Source organism: Cydia pomonella, unplaced genomic scaffold, assembly GCF_033807575.1.
Source record: "Cydia pomonella isolate Wapato2018A unplaced genomic scaffold, ilCydPomo1 PGA_scaffold_77, whole genome shotgun sequence".
In the NCBI taxonomy this organism is placed as follows: domain Eukaryota; kingdom Metazoa; phylum Arthropoda; class Insecta; order Lepidoptera; family Tortricidae; genus Cydia; species Cydia pomonella.
In genome coordinates, this window is record NW_026907910.1 from 63,790 (window position 1) to 85,585 (window position 21,796).

The 21,796-nt window shown below is 36.6% G+C and overlaps 3 protein-coding genes and 1 long non-coding RNA gene across 4 annotated transcripts; 3 read left to right on the plus strand and 1 right to left on the minus strand.

Moving 5' to 3' along the window:
• Positions 1-6,099: 6,099 nt before the first annotated feature.
• LOC133534276 (uncharacterized) lies at positions 6,100-7,978 on the plus strand. The gene is made up of 3 exons (XM_061873376.1): positions 6,100-6,255; positions 7,022-7,116; positions 7,694-7,978. The coding sequence occupies exons 1-3, from the start codon at positions 6,144-6,146 to the stop codon at positions 7,892-7,894; spliced, it is 408 nt and encodes a 135-aa protein (XP_061729360.1). The 5' UTR covers positions 6,100-6,143; the 3' UTR covers positions 7,895-7,978.
• Positions 7,979-11,398: 3,420 nt separating this feature from the next.
• On the plus strand, positions 11,399-14,658 carry LOC133534274 (uncharacterized). The gene is made up of 3 exons (XM_061873374.1): positions 11,399-11,544; positions 12,346-12,431; positions 13,826-14,658. Exons 1-3 carry the CDS (start codon positions 11,433-11,435, stop codon positions 14,048-14,050), a joined length of 423 nt encoding a protein of 140 aa, XP_061729358.1. The 5' UTR covers positions 11,399-11,432; the 3' UTR covers positions 14,051-14,658.
• A 1,458-nt stretch (positions 14,659-16,116) lies between these two features.
• LOC133534275 (uncharacterized) lies at positions 16,117-18,405 on the minus strand. Its single transcript, XM_061873375.1, has 3 exons — positions 18,268-18,405; positions 17,333-17,430; positions 16,117-16,491 (listed from the first exon to the last, which is right to left on the minus strand). Exons 1-3 carry the CDS (start codon positions 18,371-18,373, stop codon positions 16,279-16,281), a joined length of 417 nt encoding a protein of 138 aa, XP_061729359.1. The 5' UTR covers positions 18,374-18,405; the 3' UTR covers positions 16,117-16,278.
• Positions 18,406-18,540: 135 nt separating this feature from the next.
• Positions 18,541-20,589, plus strand: LOC133534277 (uncharacterized). Its single transcript, XR_009802001.1, has 4 exons — positions 18,541-18,729; positions 18,877-19,045; positions 19,537-19,623; positions 20,302-20,589. It is a non-coding gene; the product is annotated as an uncharacterized LOC133534277 (long non-coding RNA).
• Positions 20,590-21,796: the final 1,207 nt, after the last annotated feature.

Here is a 21,796-nt window from a genome sequence, read left to right on the forward strand (position 1 = left end):
TGTTAGGTTTGAGGTTAGGACTCAGAGAATGATACACGCACACGGTCGGTTGCTAACTAACGTTCATTGGTCCGCGCGATGCGCTATACATGCATACGTATGTAGGTAGGTACATATAGATAGAAACTAATGGACACTGCGTAAACAGGCTATACGCTACAACTATAGCTAGATACAAATATTAATCCTAACAATAGTAAAAACTAAAAATTTATTGATCAAAAATCCGTGCTTCAAATTTAACAGCTGAAGTATATGCCACTTTTCCGTACTATATTTGGTAACTTCTCTCTTAGTCTTTCCATTTTATTTACCATTAATAGCTCTTTGGTAGAAAGTATACCTAGATGTAAACATATGACAAATCTCATGATATGGCAGCACGATATGACAATATTTTTGCCCTACCAAACATAACAGCCGTAACAACCATCAGAGAACGCATTCTACTGTTTACCGTATGTTCACATTATAGATTGCTAATAAGTATAGGGTACTTTCCCATTATTCAAATCAGTTTCTTATTCTCAATTGTCAAAACGGTTTGACAATATGGAATTTATAATAAAATTAATAAAAAGTGTACAAGTGACGTCACGGTGAAATCGTCTACTTTAAGTAGTTTTTTCAGAAAATTAATGATTCAGAAAATATTTACTGCCAATGTTTTTCTAATAATTAGATGTATTTGATTTCGTGCATGGTGTGAAATAATTTATTTTAAAATCATCATTCCAATAAACATAATGCGATGAGTTTAAAATTAACTGCGCCATCTATTCACTCAGAGCAACTTTGCATTGGCTTGTCCAACAGGACACGTTCTCTTCATATCGTTACGGGTTAATTCACAGTTCCGCCAAAAGATGGCGCTATGAATTTCCAGCATTGCGAATAAAAACATTATTTTCAAATAAGACTGATAAGGGGGTTTTTTCGGCAACTATATTATTCTTTCAACAGTCATGATCAAGCGATTCTAAAGAGCCAAATAGATACCCTAATATGGTTGCATTATTTTAATTTTGTACAAATCAATAATGCTGCTTAATTAATTTTATTTTGTAATAATAATTTCCTCAAAAATTTGAACTTACTCACTGGCAAACAAACTATATTTTGTTCCTGAGTCATGGGTGTTTTCTGTGTATTTAAGTATTTATAAATATTTATATATTATATATATCGTTATCTAAGTACCCTCAACACAAGCCTTATTGAGCTTACTGTGGGACTTAGTCAATTTGTGTAATAATGTCCTATATATATACTTTTTTTTATTAAATAAAGGTTGAGGTTTTCCGAAACAAAATGTCAAGCGTATTCGTACTCTAAAAATAGGCGAGTTAAATCGTAAAATAAATAATATTTAAATAAAATCGCATTATGTAACAAAAATATTTTCACAGTTTTCCACCCAACGATGACATTTAATGCGCCTAGGGCTGAACCAGCACGTCTGCCATTAAATCCTTCGGAAGTAAGAGATTCGTTGCTGCATAACAACATCCGATCGGATGACATGCTCGGGGCAGTTCTATTCTGTTCACTAAACTTTTCTACTCGACTGCGAGGTATTTTTTATTTTAGTTTGACCCTAAGATAAAGATAGTTTATTATTCAAGTAGGCATATTACAATGCGCTTATGAACGTCAAATAAAGCTACACCGGCTCTAACCCTAAACCTCTGACTCGAGAAAATTTAAATCCCCCCTCCATTGGAGGAAGATTGAGGTTTGTAGTGTGGAGCAGCATTAGAATGAATTTCATCTCGCAGGGCACCACAAGCATATCCATACGTAGTCGCCATTAGATATATCGGAGCGGCCAAGGCGCTCACAAATATCTGAACACGCCTCTATTCAAGGCGCTAGAGTGCATGTCCAGATATTTTTGAGCACCTCGACCGCTCCGATATATCTGATGGCAACTGTACAAATACAAACACATTAAATTAACTTTCTGTACTATAGGACTCAATCACTCAATATCTATTGGCAGATTAAAACATTATACTATGCATGCAAATACAATTTTTATCAAACATTACACCACTGGTAATAAAATTAATAATTATAGTCTAAACAGGTAAGAATAATAAATTAAGAATAAAAATCAATTACAGTAATTAATCGAAAAATAAGTATTAAAAAAATTAAATAAAATGTAATTTATTGTCAATTAATTAGAGATTGGAAATGAAACTGAGAAAGAATGTCAAGACAAGAAAAAAAACATTTACGTAAACGTTACATGTCGAATATTGATTTAATTTTATTGACTAAACTAACTTTGCATATATTGCAATGACACTGTGTAAAAATGTCACCAATTAACGTCGAATTTCAATTAAAACTTGGCGTTTATTACGTTAGGTATGAAATCACTTCTAAAACAAGGCTGATTTAAAATAAAACCATAAAATTGCAAACAGTGTTCCAAAACACCTATGTAACTCCTATGGAGATGCAGGCGTACATAGGCTACGGAGACTGCTAACTATCAGGCGGGCCGTATACTTGTTTGCCACCGACTTAGTATGAAAAAAAAACAGTTCAACATACATTTCTTTCCTTGGCCAAACTAAAGCATAAGTCGGTGCTTAGTGAATAGACCAATGGGACGTTTTGAATATAATGACACAAAATACGTTTTGTATTGAAACAAATACCTAGCGTTGACTCCGGACTACCTGCTACCGGTAGTTCGAATACTACAAATACAAAACCTATTCTCTGTACCCCTAGTGTAAATATTTTCGACAGCGAAACGTGACGTACGCGTTTGCGTTAAGTGTCATTTTGTATGAGATTTTTGACTTTCCAAAACGTCCCGCTTGGCGCGCTGTTCAAAAACCCATACAAAATGAGACTTAACGCAAACGCGTACGTCACGTTTCGCTATCGACTAAATTTACACTAGGGGTACTGTTTTAAAAAGAGTTTTAAAACCCTGAATTGCAAAAACCCAAGGCTTTAAATAAAATAGGATATAGTTTTTTTTATACTACGTCGTTGGCAAACAAGCATACGGCCCGCCTGATGGTAAGCAGTTTCCGTAGCCTATGTACGCCTGCAACTCCAGAGGAGTTACATGCGCGTTGCCGACCCTAACCCCCTCCCACCCCTCGTTGAGCTCTGGCAACCTTAATAAAGTAATAGTTTCCACCGTTTGAGTTTGTAGACCGATTAATCCCACATTTTGATAACGGTGTTATGGGAAATGCTCATGTAAATAATTGACATGTAATTTATAAAATTATACAATAAATGATTATGATTATGAATACCAAGCAATGTTGGCCGAACGTTAATTATAATTGACCATATTGAAAATTAACCATTAGTTAGTAGTGGTAACGATTTACGGTTCAATTTGTAATGGTTAATTTTCAATATGGTCAATTCTAATTAACATTCGATCAACACTGGTAGCAAGTACTTCATCTACATGTCTGGAGCCAGTTGGAAAAATACTATATCTAACATTACTGCCCATTATTTAAAAAATGATAAAATTATTACCTCCATCCACAATAAATTAATATAATTCTCCTAGGTAACACGATGCGTTTGTTAGCGCTTGCGGAAGACAGGCTGACAGACAGATAAACAGACAGGAATACAACAGATTTAATACACACGCGCTGTGAATTGCATTGTGTTGTGTGCCTCACTCCAATATTGTTTGCACAGAATCCATTTAAAGTAACAATTCAAATAAGGATTATACTCAACTGTTATACTCAACATTGCACGCTATCTCTAGAGCACATAAGTATGCCCATATTCAAAGGAAACCGTCACATCGGTGCTGAAATCTAGCCATAAAATAAAAACATCGGATCTGATGCGCCAGATTCAATTATCTATCGGACGAATTTGTAAGCATATCTCTAAAGTAAAGACGCTAAGCGGGAATAATTTCGTACATTGACAGGCCATTTCCGATCGACGATGATGCTGGTGGTCATTGTGTTAGAGGGAGAGTAATATTATTGGGCTGCGTTCAAACGGCGTAATTTTTCTCGTATAACGTATGTGAGATTTTTGCGAATGTCGTAGTAACAACAGAATTTGTGTGGTAACTTTGAAAATCATTCACACGGCGTCTATGCTATATTTTTACAGTACATATGGTGCTACTTTACCGCACTAGTGCGATAATTAGCATATTACGTTACTGTGTCGAATATTTAAAAGGCCATATGTACTGTAAAACGTTGTACGATACATGTGCGAATAGGTAATTCGCAACTCGTGTCGATTTGAAACACTCCCTTCGGTCGTGTTTTAATTTATCGCCACTCGTTTCTAATTTCCTATTTTTCGCACTTGTATCGTAATGTACTATTACCCTATACCGTACGGTCTTCCCACCGAGGATGCGAGATGCCCGAAACGATTTTATCGAATGCCATGCTCAGTGGCGCTTATGTTTACGTTGTTTCGTTCACACGGACAAACTGGGCTTCCGCGAAAATCGAACTTCGTGAAATGCGGGCATCTTTCTCTGTCATTCTAATTACGTCTCAGTGAGAGTAAAAGAGAAAGATTCCCGCAATTTGCGAATTTCGGTTTTTGCGGTAGGCGTTTCCCGTATACGATAAAGCACAGGCGCAGGCTGCAGGTTGTACAGAAATAAAAGTGCTAAATGCAGTCTATCTGTCAATGTACTAAATTCTTTGTGGATATCGTTCTTACCTTAGCTACAGACGTTACGCATAATAAATCAAGGCAAATAATACCAACTACTGTGTATGTGCGTGCGTTTATAATATTACTTTAGTTAATAAATAATTGTGAGCGGAAGTAGGAGGAGCGCGCAAAAACGGTGTAGCTGTACCACATGGAGTACTGCTGTCACCTTTGGGCAGGAGCACCTGGATGCCAGCTTGGACCCTTCGACTCAGTCCAAAGGCGCGCTGTACGAATCGTCGACGATCCCAAACTCACAAGCGGCATTGAACCATTAAGTCTAAGGAGAGACTCCTTGTGTGTGTTCTACCGCTTGTACAATGGGCTGTGCTCTGAAGAATTGTTTGACATGATGCCAATGGCCACTTTCTATCACCGCACCTCTCGCCGTCGGCAGGGTGTTCATCCTCACACCCTAGAACCTAAATGGTCGCGCACTGTGCGGTTTAAGAGGAATTTCCTCCCGCGGACGCTCCGGCTGCGGAATGAGCTTCCTGCCGAGGTTTTCCCGAGGGTATACAGTATGGGGTTCTTCAAAAAAGGAGTGTACAGGTTTTTAAAGGCTCTGCAACGCGCATGTAACAGCTCTGAAGTTGCAGGCGTCGATAGGCTACGGTGATTGCTTACCATCAGGCGGGCCGTATGCTTGTTTGCCACCGACGTGGTACCAAAAAAAAATCTGTACCTTTTTATGGTTATTCTCATTTATCCTGTACTGCATCTAACTAAAATCGTGTTTAGTATATTAAAGGTCAGTTTTTATAGTGTTTTGTTTACATTGAATTTAGCAATCACCCACGTCCATTCGTTCTACGCTTCACGCTTGAAATTAAATTCAAAGTAATGAAAAGTATTTAATTTAATTTTTATTTTATAGGTTAATCAACAACCCATTTATTGTTTTCAATTATTGAAAACATAAACTAGTTCAGGTATCCCGACTTCCTCTATGCAATTAATTAAGCATAATTAAATAAAAACATGTGAAATGTGACAAGTGGTTGGTTGAACATTTTAATGTTACTTCAAGGTTGAGCAATGTTTGAGAATTATTGAGCATTATTTTTGCACGATATTGTATAATTTTACTTTGTAAATCACTTCAAAATACGTATTTGTTTTTTTTCTATCTTGATATTTCTTTATTTTGCTGTTATTTAGCAGTCTTCATCGACACCATTTTTGGGCCATTTTAGACGGACGTTATTTCACACGACCCTTAGAACTTAGAAGGTTAAGAAATCCTGATTTTCTTTGGTACATATACTAGCTATGCTCTTGTCGTGTTGTGCCTACATACATAATTACAAATAGTTTAATCAATAAGAAACAATAATCTGCGTAAATAATTCGCCACTCATGCTTGTTATTGCATGAAGCGCTTATAAAGCGAGGTCGGCGTCGCGGGCGCGTCATGCCCGCTCCCGCTGCCCGCCGCCGCCGCCATGTCGCCGCTCGCCCGCTCGCTGCTCGCGCTCGGCGCGATGCTCGCTGCCGCCGACGCGCATGTCTGGGTGATGGAAAACGCCCGTCCAGGCTGTGCCGGATTCAGAATATGTATTTTATATTTGTGTTTTAAGCATAATAACTATATAGGTTGACTTATAAATTATTATAAGCTTCGTAAGGTAATACAGTCCGTTTGGATGTTATTTTAATAACTTGGAATAAAAGATTAAAGCGGTTTCATTAATACTACGTCGGTGGCAAACAAGTATACAGCCCGCCTGATGGTAAGCAGTCTCCGTAGCTTATGGACACCTGTGACTCCAGAGGTGTTACGTGCGCTTTGTCGGCCCTAGCTATCATTCCGCACCCTTGTTGAGTTCTGGCAACCTTACTCACCGGTAGGAAGGAACAAAACACTATGAGTAGGTCTAGTGTTAAATAACACTAAAGAATACAATACAAAAAGATGCCGCAGCCAAATGGCTGCGGCATCTTTTTGTATTGTATTTAATTCACGAATAAAATAAATTCAGCAGGATAATGTCTACCCTCACAAACAATACATTTGGCAGGTTATTCGACAGATACACAAATATTTTTTAACGTAATTAATGAATTTCTAACTAGATCTAATTAGGTCAAAAACTTTTTTGTGCGAGTTAGCGTTGAATGTATTACCAGGCTGTGGACATCATACAATAATATACTTTTAAACCTAATTTCTTGTTCACAGAAAAAACGCCAGAATTATATACCAAACGTTTTTGACCTAATTTTACAGGGCTGAATCATAGTTTATCAAAAATAAGCAAGTTGAGGTTGCCTTTCAAAAAGTTTCGACGATAAATTGCTCACTTTTGTTTGCCTCTATCAGCGGCTCGCCGGTACGATGGAAAACCCATCGAGGACATCATTTTCGAACTCAGGGCTACAAAGACAGGTAGCGGAGCACTTCATGACATACCCGATGTAAGTGCAAGATCTAGCTATTATTCTACTCATTTGTAATTATTTTATATAATATTATATAATACTAGTGGGTCATACGTATATCAATGGCCACAACATCCTTGTCGGATGATTGTTGCAACGTCATTATCTTCAGTTGTGCCGGTTAATGCAACTTCGCTTATGGCTTAACAACCCAATGGCAGCACGAAATTTTTTCCTACATATGTCATACGAATAATTTGTGTCACAAGTTGAGGTGTTATTTGTCGCTTTATATTGCTTGTTATCCAGCGCATAACTGTGTGTCAAGACTGTGCTTTTTCTGTATTTTTACCGCACTTTGAAAAATGAGGTGGGATAAATTTACTCCGTTTTTCTTACAATATATTATTTAAAAAAAAGATCCATTATTATCAGACATGGAACCATTAAAATTATCTTTAAATAAATGTCATTTGGAAACCTTGAAACATTATTGAATTTCGTTCTAGAGATTAATACCTACCCACATAAACTGCGAAGTAATGAATCGAAATGAATTTAAGTATAAAAGTGATATTTAGATAAAACAAAACTGCATGTTTCTGCCTTTCAGTACTGCGCAAAATATGGTGCAGAAATCGAATACCAGAGCGTGGAAGTATGCAACGATTACGAAGGCCCTACGTCAGCACCTCGGAAGCCGCCAAAGGTCCGCCCGTTGGGCGAAGACACCATGTCACCAGTGTATGCGACCTGTAAGGGTATCGAATGTGGACCTCTCGTCTTCCATGTTACCCAGAGATGCGTCCCCTAACTCAAAAAATAGCAAATAATAATGTTTAATTGTATCTACGATGTATATAAATATGAAATAAATAATAAGTTTTTGTAATTAAAACCTTATTTTATAATAAAGTTACTCAAAGATTTTCTAAAAAAGATCATTTCCTAACGATTCAATCATCTTTTGTTACCTCTACTTATATCTTTTTATGATGTTCATGATCACTTTCATTGAAAATTTGTGAGTTGTGCAATCAAAAGTGATGTTTTGTTTATTTATAATAATTTTTCTTAATAACTTGGTACCTGTTTTTTAAAATCATAAACCACCCGTTAGTTCCAAGATTATCCCAAAATTTAAATTATTTCCTAGACTTAAAACAATTTTAGTGTAAGCATATACGTAGGTTGCGTTCCAGCAAAGCAGTAGGTAGGTTTAGCACAGGAGCGCCACGAAAGTATCTCGCGTTCGAGATAGACTATGCGTTTATGTTTAAATTTTGCAATTAGGTAAGGGTGCGTTGTCTATCTCGCGGGCGAGATACTGTCGCGGGGTTTCTCTCTCCTCTTGTGCTAAATCTTCAGACCTTGTGAAAAGTATCTTGAACCGAACCTTAGCACAAACCTAAAACACCGACTAGGCACTGGAAACAATAAATACTTAGCAGATTCCGGTAACTGCTAGTCAGTAGTCTCCATAAAAAAAAATCTGATATAAAAGAAAATTATGTAAAACAGATTAGTTTAAAAACGAAAACTGGAAAACTTTGATTGTCAATTAGAAAAAATATGACCTATGTTACACAACAAGCATGCTTAATTTAGTATAAAGCTTTTAGATTTCGGACATTTTAGATTTATATTTGGATGATTTTAAAGAATAAATGACGTGATTTCTCAATGTTTTTACGTGTAATTTGATGTTCTTTTTTATTATATATTTTAAATGCATGTTCATTTAACAATTAATGTAAATACAAGTAGGCATTGAACAAGCTACGAGAGCTAGCAGCGGAAGACAGACAGAAAGACAGGAAGACAACAGCCGCTTCAGCACGCTGACGCGCCTGTGAGATTCATTGTTTGTCTCATCTCAGCATTCTCAACGCGTCATTGTTTTGTATAAAATGCGTACCTACATCATTTAAAATCTTCACTGTATATTCAAAGTATACACCGTGTTTTTTTATTTCCGTTAATTTAAAGGGTGCATTCTTAAATTAAATAACTTTCTCTAAGACACCGGTATTCTAATCAACTCCATTTCGGAGATAATCAATAATTTATTTTTATCTTATAATGCCCTTACAAGCGTATACACTTGCCTTAGGGCATGATAACATATTGATTAGTGTTTAGTACGAGTGTAGTCTATCCGTTTCAGCTTGGGCAAAAATGATTTTGTATATCCGGAAGTTCTCCTATACAGATGGTATTCTCAAATCACTTGTGAAATTTTATAATAAAAAAAAAACACATATTTTTGTAGATTCAGTTTATGGAAATTATTTGAAATGGTGAAGCTATTACCTTACAGAGCCACTACTTAGTAGTAACAGTAGTAAATCTTACGTTAAATAATATAGTAAATGCCATTAGTAAAGCGTACGTCATAGAAGCATATTGACGACCGGTCTGGCCTAGTGGGTAGTGACCCTGCCTATGTAGCCGATGATCCTGGGTTCGGATCCCTGTAAGGACATGTATTTGTGTGATGAGCACGGATATTTGTTCCTAAGTCATGGATCTTTTCTATGGATTTAAGTAAATGTATGTTATATACTTATAACACTAGTATTATTATTTATATTACTTTATTTATATTATTAATTATTATTATTTAATGTTGTGTTAGTGATGCCAGCCTTAAATACTTTATAAGTATTAGTCTGCGCGTAGAAGTTGCTAAAAACTTATAACCCTTTAGGGGTTAGATAAAAACCCTTTATCATCTTTAGAATATACCTATATATTTATTATGTTTGAAAATTCAAGCTCCTGCTTTCTCCCAGTAACTGGCAACAAGCGCTCAGCTCTACCATTGAAAACAGGTAATGTGTAATAATGTAGGTATGGTTCCATTACCTATATAGATAGGTACTTACGATAAGTATCTAATATCTATGTATGTTATTTGACTATTACCTTTATTGCACATATTATGCATATAAACAAATTGATATCTCCTTAATTTTTTCCCTTGGTAAAATGTAAAATGGTATGGTGGACAAATCGGCCACGTGAGACTTTTTTGTCGATTCAGTAGGAATTTGGAAAATTTTAAAATTGGCAGTACCAAGGGAGTTTGCGGGATGAGCGGCTCACACAGCCACTAGTTAACTATTTACTGTTTTTAATGCAAAACTATTACCTACATACATTAACATTTAATAATATGAACATTTTAAACTTTGGGTTGGTAAGAGGACATTAACCCAGCGTGATAGAGACAGATTGAGCGCTTTTAAAATGGTGACATGGAGAAGAATGGAAGGTATAAACTGAAAAGAGAGGAAAGAAATAGGGAAGTATTAGATTTGGTAGGTGAGAAGAGATCTCTGTTGAGAATGATTTAAACAAAAAAGGAAACATGTTGGGGCACTTGATACGGCACGATACTTCTATAAAGTCGAATTTAAACTGTCGTGAGACATACTAACATTAAAATAAATCTACGGATTACACTCACGTATTTTAGTCACTCGCGCGACATGTTTCGGAGAGCTTAGGTCTTGCTTGTGCTTAGGTGGGCGAGTGACTTAAATACGTGAGTGTAATCTGTACAATTATTATATAAAGTCTATAATTGAAGGAAGAATAGAAAAAAGAGAGGCAGGGGAAGACTGAGACGTGCGTTTTTGGACCAAGCCAAAGAGAAAATCAACGTAGTCACGTATCAGGAGCACAAAACAGTGGCAGAGAGTAGAACGGAATGGCGGTTACTCCACCGATAAGAGCCAGGCTCTTAAGAATTATGATGATGGGTAAGGTCCTAAATACTAATATTTTGTAGACTTTTATCGTTGAAATTAAGCTGGGAGAGGTTATTCAAGGGATACAAAGGTGATAGGGCTACCACATGATTATTTAAAAGTGAAATTAATTACAGAATACAAATAATAGTAGGTAGTTTACTTGTCATATGAATACTTGAATAGATTTTCAGTACTATAGTAGTAGGTTGTCTGGAAGAGATCGCTTTTTAGCGATAAGACCGCCTGTTGTCTGCCTCTAAATTTAATCAATGGTTTATTTTTCATGTATATTTTTACTGAGGTGTGCCAATAAAGAGTATTCTATCTATCTACTATGGACATTGAACAGTACGTCTCGCTAACACATAACATTAATTATATACGTAACCACGCCCATAATACTATGATGTCCGTTATGCCTACGTAAGCACAAACATAAATTCAGACAATTTGATCGATATATGAATTTCTATATTTATAACTTATTTATTTTTAATCAGCATAAACGATTCGCTACCCATGCTCATTATTGGCTATTCCCAGGCTATATAACGGAGTCGGCGTCGCCAGCGCGCAATCCCCGCCGCCGCCGCCATGTCGCCGCTCGCCCGCTTGCTGCTCGCGCTCGCCGCGCTCTTCGTCGCCGTTGACACAAGTGTCTGGGATCCTTACGGACACGAACAGGGCTGTGCTGGATTTAACATGGGTAAGAAATACCTACCTAATAATTCGTACCTACTAAATAAACATTTTTGTTATTTAAAAATAGAATGTTACCCAGACGTTTGAATTTATTTATGTTGAATCGGGATGCACATTGGTATTAAATGGGTTGTTTCCCAAAGTTTTAAGTCATAATGTATTGTTTGTCCGCATTTTCGTTAGCCATAATTTGGTTTTTCTCAGATTGTAACCTAACCTATCTATAGGATAACCTAAGGAAATTCCTGAAAAGTTGACGGTTTTAGAGTTATGACTAAGTAATGATAATATCACTATTATTACATTATGACTTTCAATAATTATGGTAAAGAAAGGGATTGGTATTAAATATTGTTTGATAAAACCTGTTTTGATGATTCGTACTTAATTTTATTCTTTTAGCGTACAGTTATATTGCCGGTCCCATATTGGGATACCCTCCTACAATTTAGGAGGGAATTAAATCGTCTCGAGCCAGAGGTGTAGGGTTAGAGCCCGCGTCGTAGCTTTATTTGACGTTCATAAGCGCATTGCAATATAAATTACCTTTATCTTGAACCGTTCAATCTTTTGAAAAACTGTTAAGATGAAGTTGAAAAGCTATTGATGATGTATTCTGGATCGGAGAAAATGATCCTCAACTATTGGTTCATTGAAATTGAAATATTTATTTTGTTAAAACTAATGCTAATTACCTCGTTAATCACGTTAAAAAAAGACACATTTTTTCGCCATAAAACAAAAGTGAATTAAAGGTTTATTAAACTGTTTTCAGCCGTAAAAATGTACCTATTCTCTTTTTCAGCGGTTATTGTTGCTGTCGAGCCCCAGCAGCAAGTAAAATTTGACATAACAGTCCCTACAAATGAAAACGTACACAATATACCCGACGTAAGTGCAATCATTATGGTTTTTCTACCATCATCAACATTAATCCGCCTTTTAGTCTTATTAGACAAGATTGTCAAATGCTACTCGACTTGTAAGTAGACTTTGTTTAAAATTTAATCTATTATTGTCTACTCTAGATTTATTCTGGTAGATGGATTATCAGTACTTTAGTATTCTTATTTTTTTTTCTGATCTGAAGCGTTTCAATTTTTTAAATCACGGTAAAATTTAATACTACTCTGTCCCGGACGGTTTTGGCCCGGGTGACTTAAACTCCGCCGTTAAATCCGTTCATGTACAATGTAGGTACGTACTACGTACGAGTATGTGTAAATGTATACAAGTACCTACTGTTCGAACGATTAATTATAAATAAATGGAAATCGATTGCCATAAACTTATAAGTAGTGATTGGCACGGAGGGTGCCACCCGCGCGGGATTCGGAGTAGAAATCTTATTCAAAAACTCTTATTTTTAATTCACAACACTCAATAAAATTACTCTTTCAAACAAGATCACGGCATTTGAGTCATGTCCGTTCATGTTCATATTAAAATTTCTATAGAAATCCCGCGGTTTGTCTCCGTGCCAATCACTGTTTATGACCATATTCACACTTGTGTAACACGCCGTTGAGCCCGTTGATAATAATTGTTTATTCGTTATTTTGTCTTTTTTTGTTCCTTGGAAAGGGATATAATTGAACAGTGATTTGATAATGAGGGGATTATATATTTACTTATAGTTATAAGAAGTTTACTCTTTGAAAATGTTATCTGCTTGCGTACGTGTTAGTAAAGTGATGCCTTGGTAAGGTCTATTCATTTCACTTTCATTTATTTATTTATTTATCAAGTAACATGACTCATACAATTTGTTAGTATACAATACAATATTAATTCTTATATCTAATGTTAGTATATAATTAATAAATTAAACATAATATGGGCTGCAAGACACATGCATCTCACAGCAACGCCTCAAGTATGGACAGTCGAACCTGTCCGCAATTGAGCGCAGGATGGGGTTGGGGCTGTCCCGCACCCGGCGCACCAGGGATGTGCATCGCTTGCGTATGGTCGCATGAAAGCAATCCCTACGCGCCTCCGCAAACATCCCAGATACGCTACAGAAGCGGGGCAGCCCCACCAACACCCGAAACGCATTATCTTTCATATCAGATGTCACAATATGGCCTAAGTATTTAAAACTATTCACCCTCTCCAGTGACACTATTGATGCAGGGTTCCGTTATAATCACTTAATCAGCCTACTTAATATTTCTTATGTTTTTTAATAGGTATACATAGTTACAGCGTACTAATTAAAGTTCCTTCGTAATGTTATTTTTTTGCGATATTTAAAATAAACAAATAATTGCTCCTTTTTTCAGAATTGCTCCAAAATCGGTGGCGTAGTTCAGTTCCAGAAAGTGGAAGTATGCAACGCTTACAGAGGTCTGACGTCATCACCAAGAAAAGCACCTAAAGTCAATTATATGGGAGAAAATACCTTATCACCAATATATGCGTCTTGCGAAGGCGCTGCCGAGTGCGGGCCTCTTGTGATCCATGTTAACCAGGCATGCAACCCCAGGCCTCTTATTGCACACCTTTGAACATACCAGTCACCCACAGACTACCTCAACTATGCTAGACGGAGCACATAAAATAATTGAGGTCACCACACATAAGCGTTTCCGTAAAATATTAGTATGGGAGAGCGAGCGCTTATATCCGTTATCCAAATAGTAAATTGCGGAGATCTTTATCTTTTACTCTTACTAAGATGTAATTAGAGTGACAGGGAAAAATACCCGCAATTGACGAACTTCGATTTTCGCGGTTATAGCCCAGTAGGGCTAAACGGTCGGCTCTTTATCATTTGTCACCATGCCTGTCACGTTCTAACAAGTATGTAAGTGCGAAAGTGACAGGCATAGTGCCTGCCTCTGCTGGTCTCGTGTTAATTGAAAACATTTGCAAGCTTTGGAGGTGTATTTGCGCTGCTATACTATAAAATGGCGTAGAATATAATTCAATTATACTGCTCTTATTTTAGCATTTTACTAGTAAATTTGTACTTATGTGTGGTGACCATTTTAAACGCTTTATTATGCGGTGTCTGTGTACTAATCATATTGATTTGGAGTTGAAAACTGTTTTTTGTGAAAGATTTTCATGTTTTTTGAAAATAAATAATGAATCAATAAGTTATGAAACGGAATATTGTTTACGAATACCTAAACGTCCTAAATTAAGCACCCTTTTTATTTAATTTATAATGCTATATTTAATTATATCTACGTTTAAGTAAACTGTAGCTAACATAAATATGTGCCGACAGACCTGAAATAAAAAAAAACAATGGGATAAAAAATATACATCTATTTTGGATTTGCAAAAATCAAGACGAATGAATTTGGCATAAACTGAATAGAATCATTCGTTCTCGGTTGATTGGAAAAATGATTTTAAAACCAAAAAGCGATATCCGAGCCCTGCGCTACAAAGATATTCGACTACAAAGTTATTAAAATCTACTTAGGACAGCTAAATAAAAGGGTTTCGTATTTATCATTCGGTCAGAACAAAACAGACTAAACTGCTATTAAGTATCATGTTTGCAGCGCTATGTACGTTTTTTACTAAGAAGAGAAGATATTTTGCAATAACTCAAAAACGGCTAGACCGATCTAGTTCGCTATAGTTTTAATTGAAAGTATTTATTATGCTTTTGTTTCACGATTTTTTTCATATTTTTGGACGCATGGCTCAAAAGTTCCAGGGGGGAGGGGGCACATATTTGTTTCTTTCGGAGCGGTTATTTTCAAAGATATTAACTTTATAAAAAAAAAAATTGGAGATCCGTTTTCGTTTTCATAGACCTATACAACGATACCTGCACACTCTTGGTTTAAAAAAAAAAATTGTATGGGAGGTACAGTCAGCGTCAAATACTTTGTAGCATCCAAAGTAGCCAAATAATTCGGTACACCATATATTTAGTATGGTGTACCGAACTATTTGGGCACTTTGACTGCTACGAAGTATTTGACGCTGACTGTACCATAAAAAAAATTATTTTAGTTTTTATTTTACCGTTCTGTTGCCATGTATAGTTAGTGTATTCATGCCAAATTACAGCTTTCTAGCATTAACAATTACGGAACAAAGCCACTGACGGACGGACAGACAGACATGGCGAAACTATAAGGGTTTCTAGGCGACTACGAAACCTTTAAAAAAATTAGAACTGTACCCTGAGGTCCCGTGATTGATGACTTTTGATAGTTAGGAATTGTATATATTGCAACAGTAGGAACCTCCGTAAGCTCGTTGTAAGAGACGTATGGTGGCGTTTAAGACCCTCTACTAACTTCATCTATTAGTCTTGTGGCATGTCAATGACAGACAGAGGCACCACTGATCTGAGAAAACTACTCTTCGAATCTCACATATGTTCGATTAATCAATTTGCTAATTTTGGCCACCTCCATCATTAATATATTCATGCAAAAACTTCGAACGATATAAAAGTATGTGCATGGCCATAATTTCATACTCAGGAGGCAAGTTCCCTATGTGTTTTTTATTAATTAAGTTAAATACAAAATTTCATGTTTGTCATACACTTATACTCTACCGACACATATGTAAATAAGCCTTAAAGAACTAGTAAAAATTCATACTAAAACTTCCTTTATTATCAAAATGATAAATTAAAAAAAATACAAAATAAATTCAGCCATAGTCAATACACCATTTCAACATCAAGATTTTAAGATCTAACATGTCGTTGGTGCTTTGACCGTGTCCATTTGTTGGCGGTATGAGAGCTGATACATCAACGTTTCGCAAGAAGCATTAGGTGATCGCACACCTGCGTGACGTGGATGACTATGGGCCCACAATCTGCTAAGCCCTCACAGGTCGCATACACCGGTGACAAAATCTCGTCACCCAGCGGGGCCAGTTTTGGCTTTGTCTTAACATGGTAGTCTTCATTGCACGCCTCCACTATCTGCTTGGCCACTTCTGAGCCTAGTTCTTTGCAGGTCTGCAACATATAACCAATTTAGTGAATCGCCTATTCGCTTTTAAAAATAGGAGACTCTACGAATATGTTGATTTCAAACGAATGTTACACCATAAAAGAAAAAAGCGGTAGGTACGGAACAATTAAGTAATCAACTACAATTTGTACGGCATATATATTTTTTATTTTTTACGAATTTGGTTCGTGAGTTTGTAACATCTTATGAACGTTTATTAAAGGATCGTTGACTTTATACTATTCCTATTTAGCTTAATTTGTTTCGGACGCAGGGCTCGGAAAACGTCTTATTTTTCAAATCGTTTTCGTTCATTTACCCGGGAAGGATTTCGTTTCTGTTTGCAGCGATTAAAGAACTGTTGTAATGAGACTCCATTTTATGCCTTATTCGTACGTCTTGCGTTTTTGTGGAATGAAATTAACCGATTAAATTGAAAATATCGAAGCAAGACAGAACGAGTAAGTATTGCTATCTTTCAAAATTCTGAGTTTAATCGCTATTATATCGTTTCCACGAACCAAAATCTCGTTTTATTAATTGTTTTAATTTGTATTCTGTTAATTGACCGGTTTTTGAATGACCAAAATAATGTAACGGTTTCGGAATGATATTAACAGGTATTACAATATCGCTTCCGAGCCCCGAAAATCGAAATATCGTTATCCGTCTCTCTATCTCTATTGCTTTTGCCTAGACGACCGATAGAGAGGTTAATAAAGAAATTTCGATTTTCTTTTTCTGCGTTTCTGTTTCGATTGTTTTAAGGATCATACAATACTTGGACGTAATTATGAACGGAGACTTCTTAATAAACACTGCTGCATTGTCTAAAAAGGCGCTTACGTTTCTAACACTGTGCAGTACTTCATTGTTGTTTGCTTCAAACTGGAACTTGACCTCGTCAATACCATTATAGAAGCGCCCATTCGCTGAAGTAATGTCTGCAAATAAAAGATTTAGTTAAAACGGACTCGTATCTTTATACATAAGCTTGTAGCCACCTCCGCTCCCAAATTGCCGGCAAAAAAAGCCCGGATGAAATCTATGATCACAGCCTTACACTTGAATCTGACTGTACCTATAGCCGTAGATGATTATATAGTATATTAGAGTAGTATTTAGTATATTAGAGTAGTATTTAGTATATTAGAGTAGTATTTAGTATATTAGATCGGACCTTAGATATGACTTGGATACAATCATCTAATTTTAAATTATAGGCTAGAATTAAAACTAATGCTCTACGGGGCGGCATGCTGGACGGTAAGAGTCGCATGCGCAAAAATTACATACCGCAAAAAAGGAAATTTTTAAGATGGTCAGGAGGAGTAACTAAAATCAACAAAGCCTGGAATGAATACGAAAGTCCGTGGTAGCTTAAAAATGGCACCTATCTATGAAAAACTAACAAAGAGTCGCTTAAGGTGGTACGGCCACCGGAATGTAAGAGAGGCAGCGGACGCCCTTTGCAGACATGGTGGACCAGCATACTAATAAATTGAATTTACCCGACCCGACAACCGACAGTCTTCGCGCCGAAAAATTTGGAGAGCCGACCCTACCTAAAGTGGAATGGAGCAAAGAAAAAGAAGACGCTCGAATTAAATCCAGACACACACACGAGAACTTTTAAACTCACAATAATTTAAAAGTACCACGAACAGTTTTATTATGTGAGCGTAAGCTCGTTTATATGATGGCTAAGTCTCTGGTATTCTTAAGACGAAACGTCTCAATGAACAGTAGATATCTTATAATTATATATAAATAGTTCTAACCCATTATGAATTTAGCGCATGGCCCGCTTTCTTCTACAGGAGTAACGACGGCTTTGGAGACAGCGAAAAGTGCCGCAAACGAAAGCAGCGAGGCAGCCGGTGACATGTCAGAGGCAAAAATGTCACCACTGCGCTCCCACCACAGCTATATAATTCCCACCTTTCACTTTGTTAATTAACTATTTGTATACCTTATTGCAAAGCAGTAAGGTCTTTCTACAGCCTGTTAAGGTTTTATAGCTATACGCACAAATAATTAGAAAGTGTGAAAAATCTTTAATATAAAATGAACAAATTAGCTCTGCTTCACACTGATAAGGAAGAAAATTAAAGTATGCAAAAATAAATATGTGTGAAGGTATGATAATAAATAAATATTACACAAAATTTTACGATTATGCCATGTTTCGCGCCAGAAAATGTAGATTGATATTCGCAACTACACAAACAGTACAGGCCTGTGTAAGTATTTCTTAAACATGCCGTTTGAATGTCATTGTCGTACGATAAAATAAACAAACGCTCATACATATAAATACGAAACGATAAGGACATAATTAATAGGATTAAACAACGTAAAAAAATCGTCACTCATACAATACATGTTAGTCCGCATCACGCTAACAGCGTCGGCGGCGCTGGTGCAACAGCGCCGCCGCCGCCATGTCGCCGCTCGCCTGCTTGCTGCTCGCACTCGCCGCGGTGCTCGCCGCCGCTGATGCTACTGTCACGTCCACACCTAACCTTCTTGGAGGATTATGCTCAGGATTCACAATGGGTAACGAAGTCGTACTTTAAAATAAACTTAATTATATCAAATTTTCGTTTCTTGTTAGGTAATTTTTTGTTGTTTTACTTTCTTGAATAAAAAAAAAAAACTACATTTATATTTGTGTTTATTTTGGATGTAAATAACATTATTTAGTTAAGTTGTACATAAAACTTATACTAGTGGTTTTATGGCCCCTGATTTAAAATCCAAGTTATAAAAAAATGCACACAATTTGAACGAACGCTTACGGGAAGTTAAGTTGTTTGCGCACATATTTAGAATAACTTAGAGGAATTAAAAATTATTATCTTCCTTGAAGCCTATCCAAATATTAATATGAACACAAAAATAAGTTGATATTTAAGTAGGAAAAATAATATATGAAGGATATATATTTTCTATGTTTGCCGTATCCAGCTTTGGTCTTACTTTGAAGTATATATCTTTAAATACATTTAAACTTTATTTTACTTTTCTAAGGCCGTTCCTATTTTCAGACATTCCTCCAAGGATTAAGCACGTGAGCGGTAGCTTTAACTTTATGCTGGAGACCGACGGACATAGTGCTGAAAGATATTCCCGATGTAAGTTCATCGCCTATAACATCGAGCAATCTTTTCATAATTTGGGATTTTTATGGGTAAATTTAGTTTAAGTGTGAAATTAAAATGACGTTCCTAAATTATACGGAAATGTTATATAACTTGCCCTAGTTGCAAAGAGCAGAAAGAAATATAGCATAGATTGGACCTGGTGAGCCGACAATTTCCCCCCTCTTTTTAGGGGATAGGCACGGTACGATCTCGTGGGTACCGGGCCAAATCAGCTTTGTTTGACCTAAGGAACAATCGTATACTCATAGCACTTGCTTGCATTAGTAGGGTATAATGCAAGTTCGTTAATATATTCGGTAGAGACATCCTGAAAGAAAACGATCTAAAGGACGCCGAACTTAAAGATTACTTACTGGATTATTTGCTCTATGGCTCTTTTATCTTTAATATTTGTAGTATTTGTAGAGATCGCTTTTTAGCGATAAGACCGCCTGTTGTTTACCTCTTCTTTATGTGTTGTATTATTTGTACTGTTTCTGTATTGAGGTGTGCAATAAAGTATATTTGTATTGTATTGTATCTTCCTGACTTGTATAACATATGACTTGGTATACTCGTACATAATGCAACTTTTATAATATTCAGAAAATAATTATATAAAAATAATAACTAGGTAAATTAAATATGTATTGTTTATTTATGATACAGAACTGCTCAGCGTTCGGCAAGGGAAATATTGCAAAGCAGATAGTTGACGTGTGCAACAAATACGCCTGTCCGTCGGTCCAAACGTTCCCACCGACAGAAGTGCAGGCCCTCGGCGACACCGTGCTGTCACCCGCGTACGCTTCCCGTGAGAAAGACTCCCGAGTGTGGACCTCTCTCGTGGAATATCACCCAGATGTGCAGAATGGTCCCCTACGGGCGTTGAAGAGTTGTAAGCGCGCAAATTAGAGCGGGTTGAAAATATGAAATAAACTGTTTATAAAAAATCGAGTGAGAGATTTTATTTATTTTAATTATCTTGATATCAATAAGCTCAGAGTCCTGATCTCAATATATGTTTCGAAGAGCTTTGTGTTGCAATCCTATGGAATATGTATACATTTTCATTGCCAAGCCAGTGTAAAATCTGTGTGGTGAAGTCTAGCCCCGTACCTAATGTTTAAACGAAACTAGACTAACACGAATACAAAGAGAGCCATGTAGCACAGTGGCACACACAATTAAACGGTACTGTAAAGGGATACGGTCTATCTGCGGTGGGGAATGTATACGTTCGAGGTAGATTTCTGATAATATTTAATTTTATTTTTTCTTCAAACAGTAATAACATAAATATCGACTACCATTAATGCTTGCCGCTTTCAGAATGAAACGCCTGCAGATCTTTATTCCTTCAGCAGGGCGATAATTCTGAATTCTAATAAACGTTGCCAGTTATCTACCACGAGACCATACCTACGGTAGGTATCAGTACTAAGTAGTTAATTTGGAACAAAAAATGTTAACAAAAAATAAATGTAATCGAGCTGACTCAGAAGCCTAAAAAACAAAAGTTTTCTGGACGCCATACTTCAATTATTTATTCGTTGATTCTTCCTGCTCTGATTTTCTGATTTCCTATGTTTTCGTTAATACATATTCGAACGAGCGAGCAAAGTTCTTACATTGAACTGAGAGCACACGGCTGGATAGGGGTACAACCTAACATTTCGATGTTTTTTGACTGAACTATCAGAGGGTAGTTTGTCACGCAATAACTTTAGTACATTGACATATATATCTAAGGACGGGCCTTACGGGCACTAAAAATGGTGATAGTTCAGTGGTGTCACTCACGAATTCGAGCCAATCGTGCAGTTTAACGGAACTAGTTGCGACCAATCGCGTACGTGGTGCGAACTCATCAACCAATCATGTTGCGGCGTTAGACTGCACGATTGGCTCGAATTCGTGTGCGTGAAACCGCTGTACTTGTCCTATTCTTATTGTCCATAAGGCCCGTCCTTAGATATATATGTCAATGTACTAAAGTTATTGCTTAGTCAATGCTTTAGTACATTTGAATGAAATTAGGTAAACTTGTTGGTGAGGGTAATATATTTTTTGAGTTCTGACATGAGCAGGACTGATCAAGGGGTTATGGAGCTAGATGAACTTAGAAGGCCCAACGGCTATTTGTCCTCTCAAGACCCCTCGG

Excerpts from the sequence above, each read along its gene's own strand:
- LOC133534275 (XM_061873375.1), bottom strand. The coding sequence starts at position 18,373 with ATGTCACCGGCTGCCTCGCTGCTTTCGTTTGCGGCACTTTTCGCTGTC. Across the intron at positions 17,431-18,267 it reads ATGCGCTAAATTCATAATGG|ACATTACTTCAGCGAATGGG; the intron begins GTTAGAACTATT and ends TTTTATTTGCAG. Across the intron at positions 16,492-17,332 it reads TACTGCACAGTGTTAGAAAC|ACCTGCAAAGAACTAGGCTC; the intron begins GTAAGCGCCTTT and ends TATATGTTGCAG.
- LOC133534274 (XM_061873374.1), top strand. The coding sequence starts at position 11,433 with ATGTCGCCGCTCGCCCGCTTGCTGCTCGCGCTCGCCGCGCTCTTCGTC. Across the intron at positions 11,545-12,345 it reads CTGTGCTGGATTTAACATGG|CGGTTATTGTTGCTGTCGAG; the intron begins GTAAGAAATACC and ends TCTCTTTTTCAG. Across the intron at positions 12,432-13,825 it reads ACGTACACAATATACCCGAC|AATTGCTCCAAAATCGGTGG; the intron begins GTAAGTGCAATC and ends TCCTTTTTTCAG.
- LOC133534276 (XM_061873376.1), top strand. The coding sequence starts at position 6,144 with ATGTCGCCGCTCGCCCGCTCGCTGCTCGCGCTCGGCGCGATGCTCGCT. Across the intron at positions 6,256-7,021 it reads CTGTGCCGGATTCAGAATAT|CGGCTCGCCGGTACGATGGA; the intron begins GTATTTTATATT and ends TGCCTCTATCAG. Across the intron at positions 7,117-7,693 it reads CACTTCATGACATACCCGAT|TACTGCGCAAAATATGGTGC; the intron begins GTAAGTGCAAGA and ends TCTGCCTTTCAG.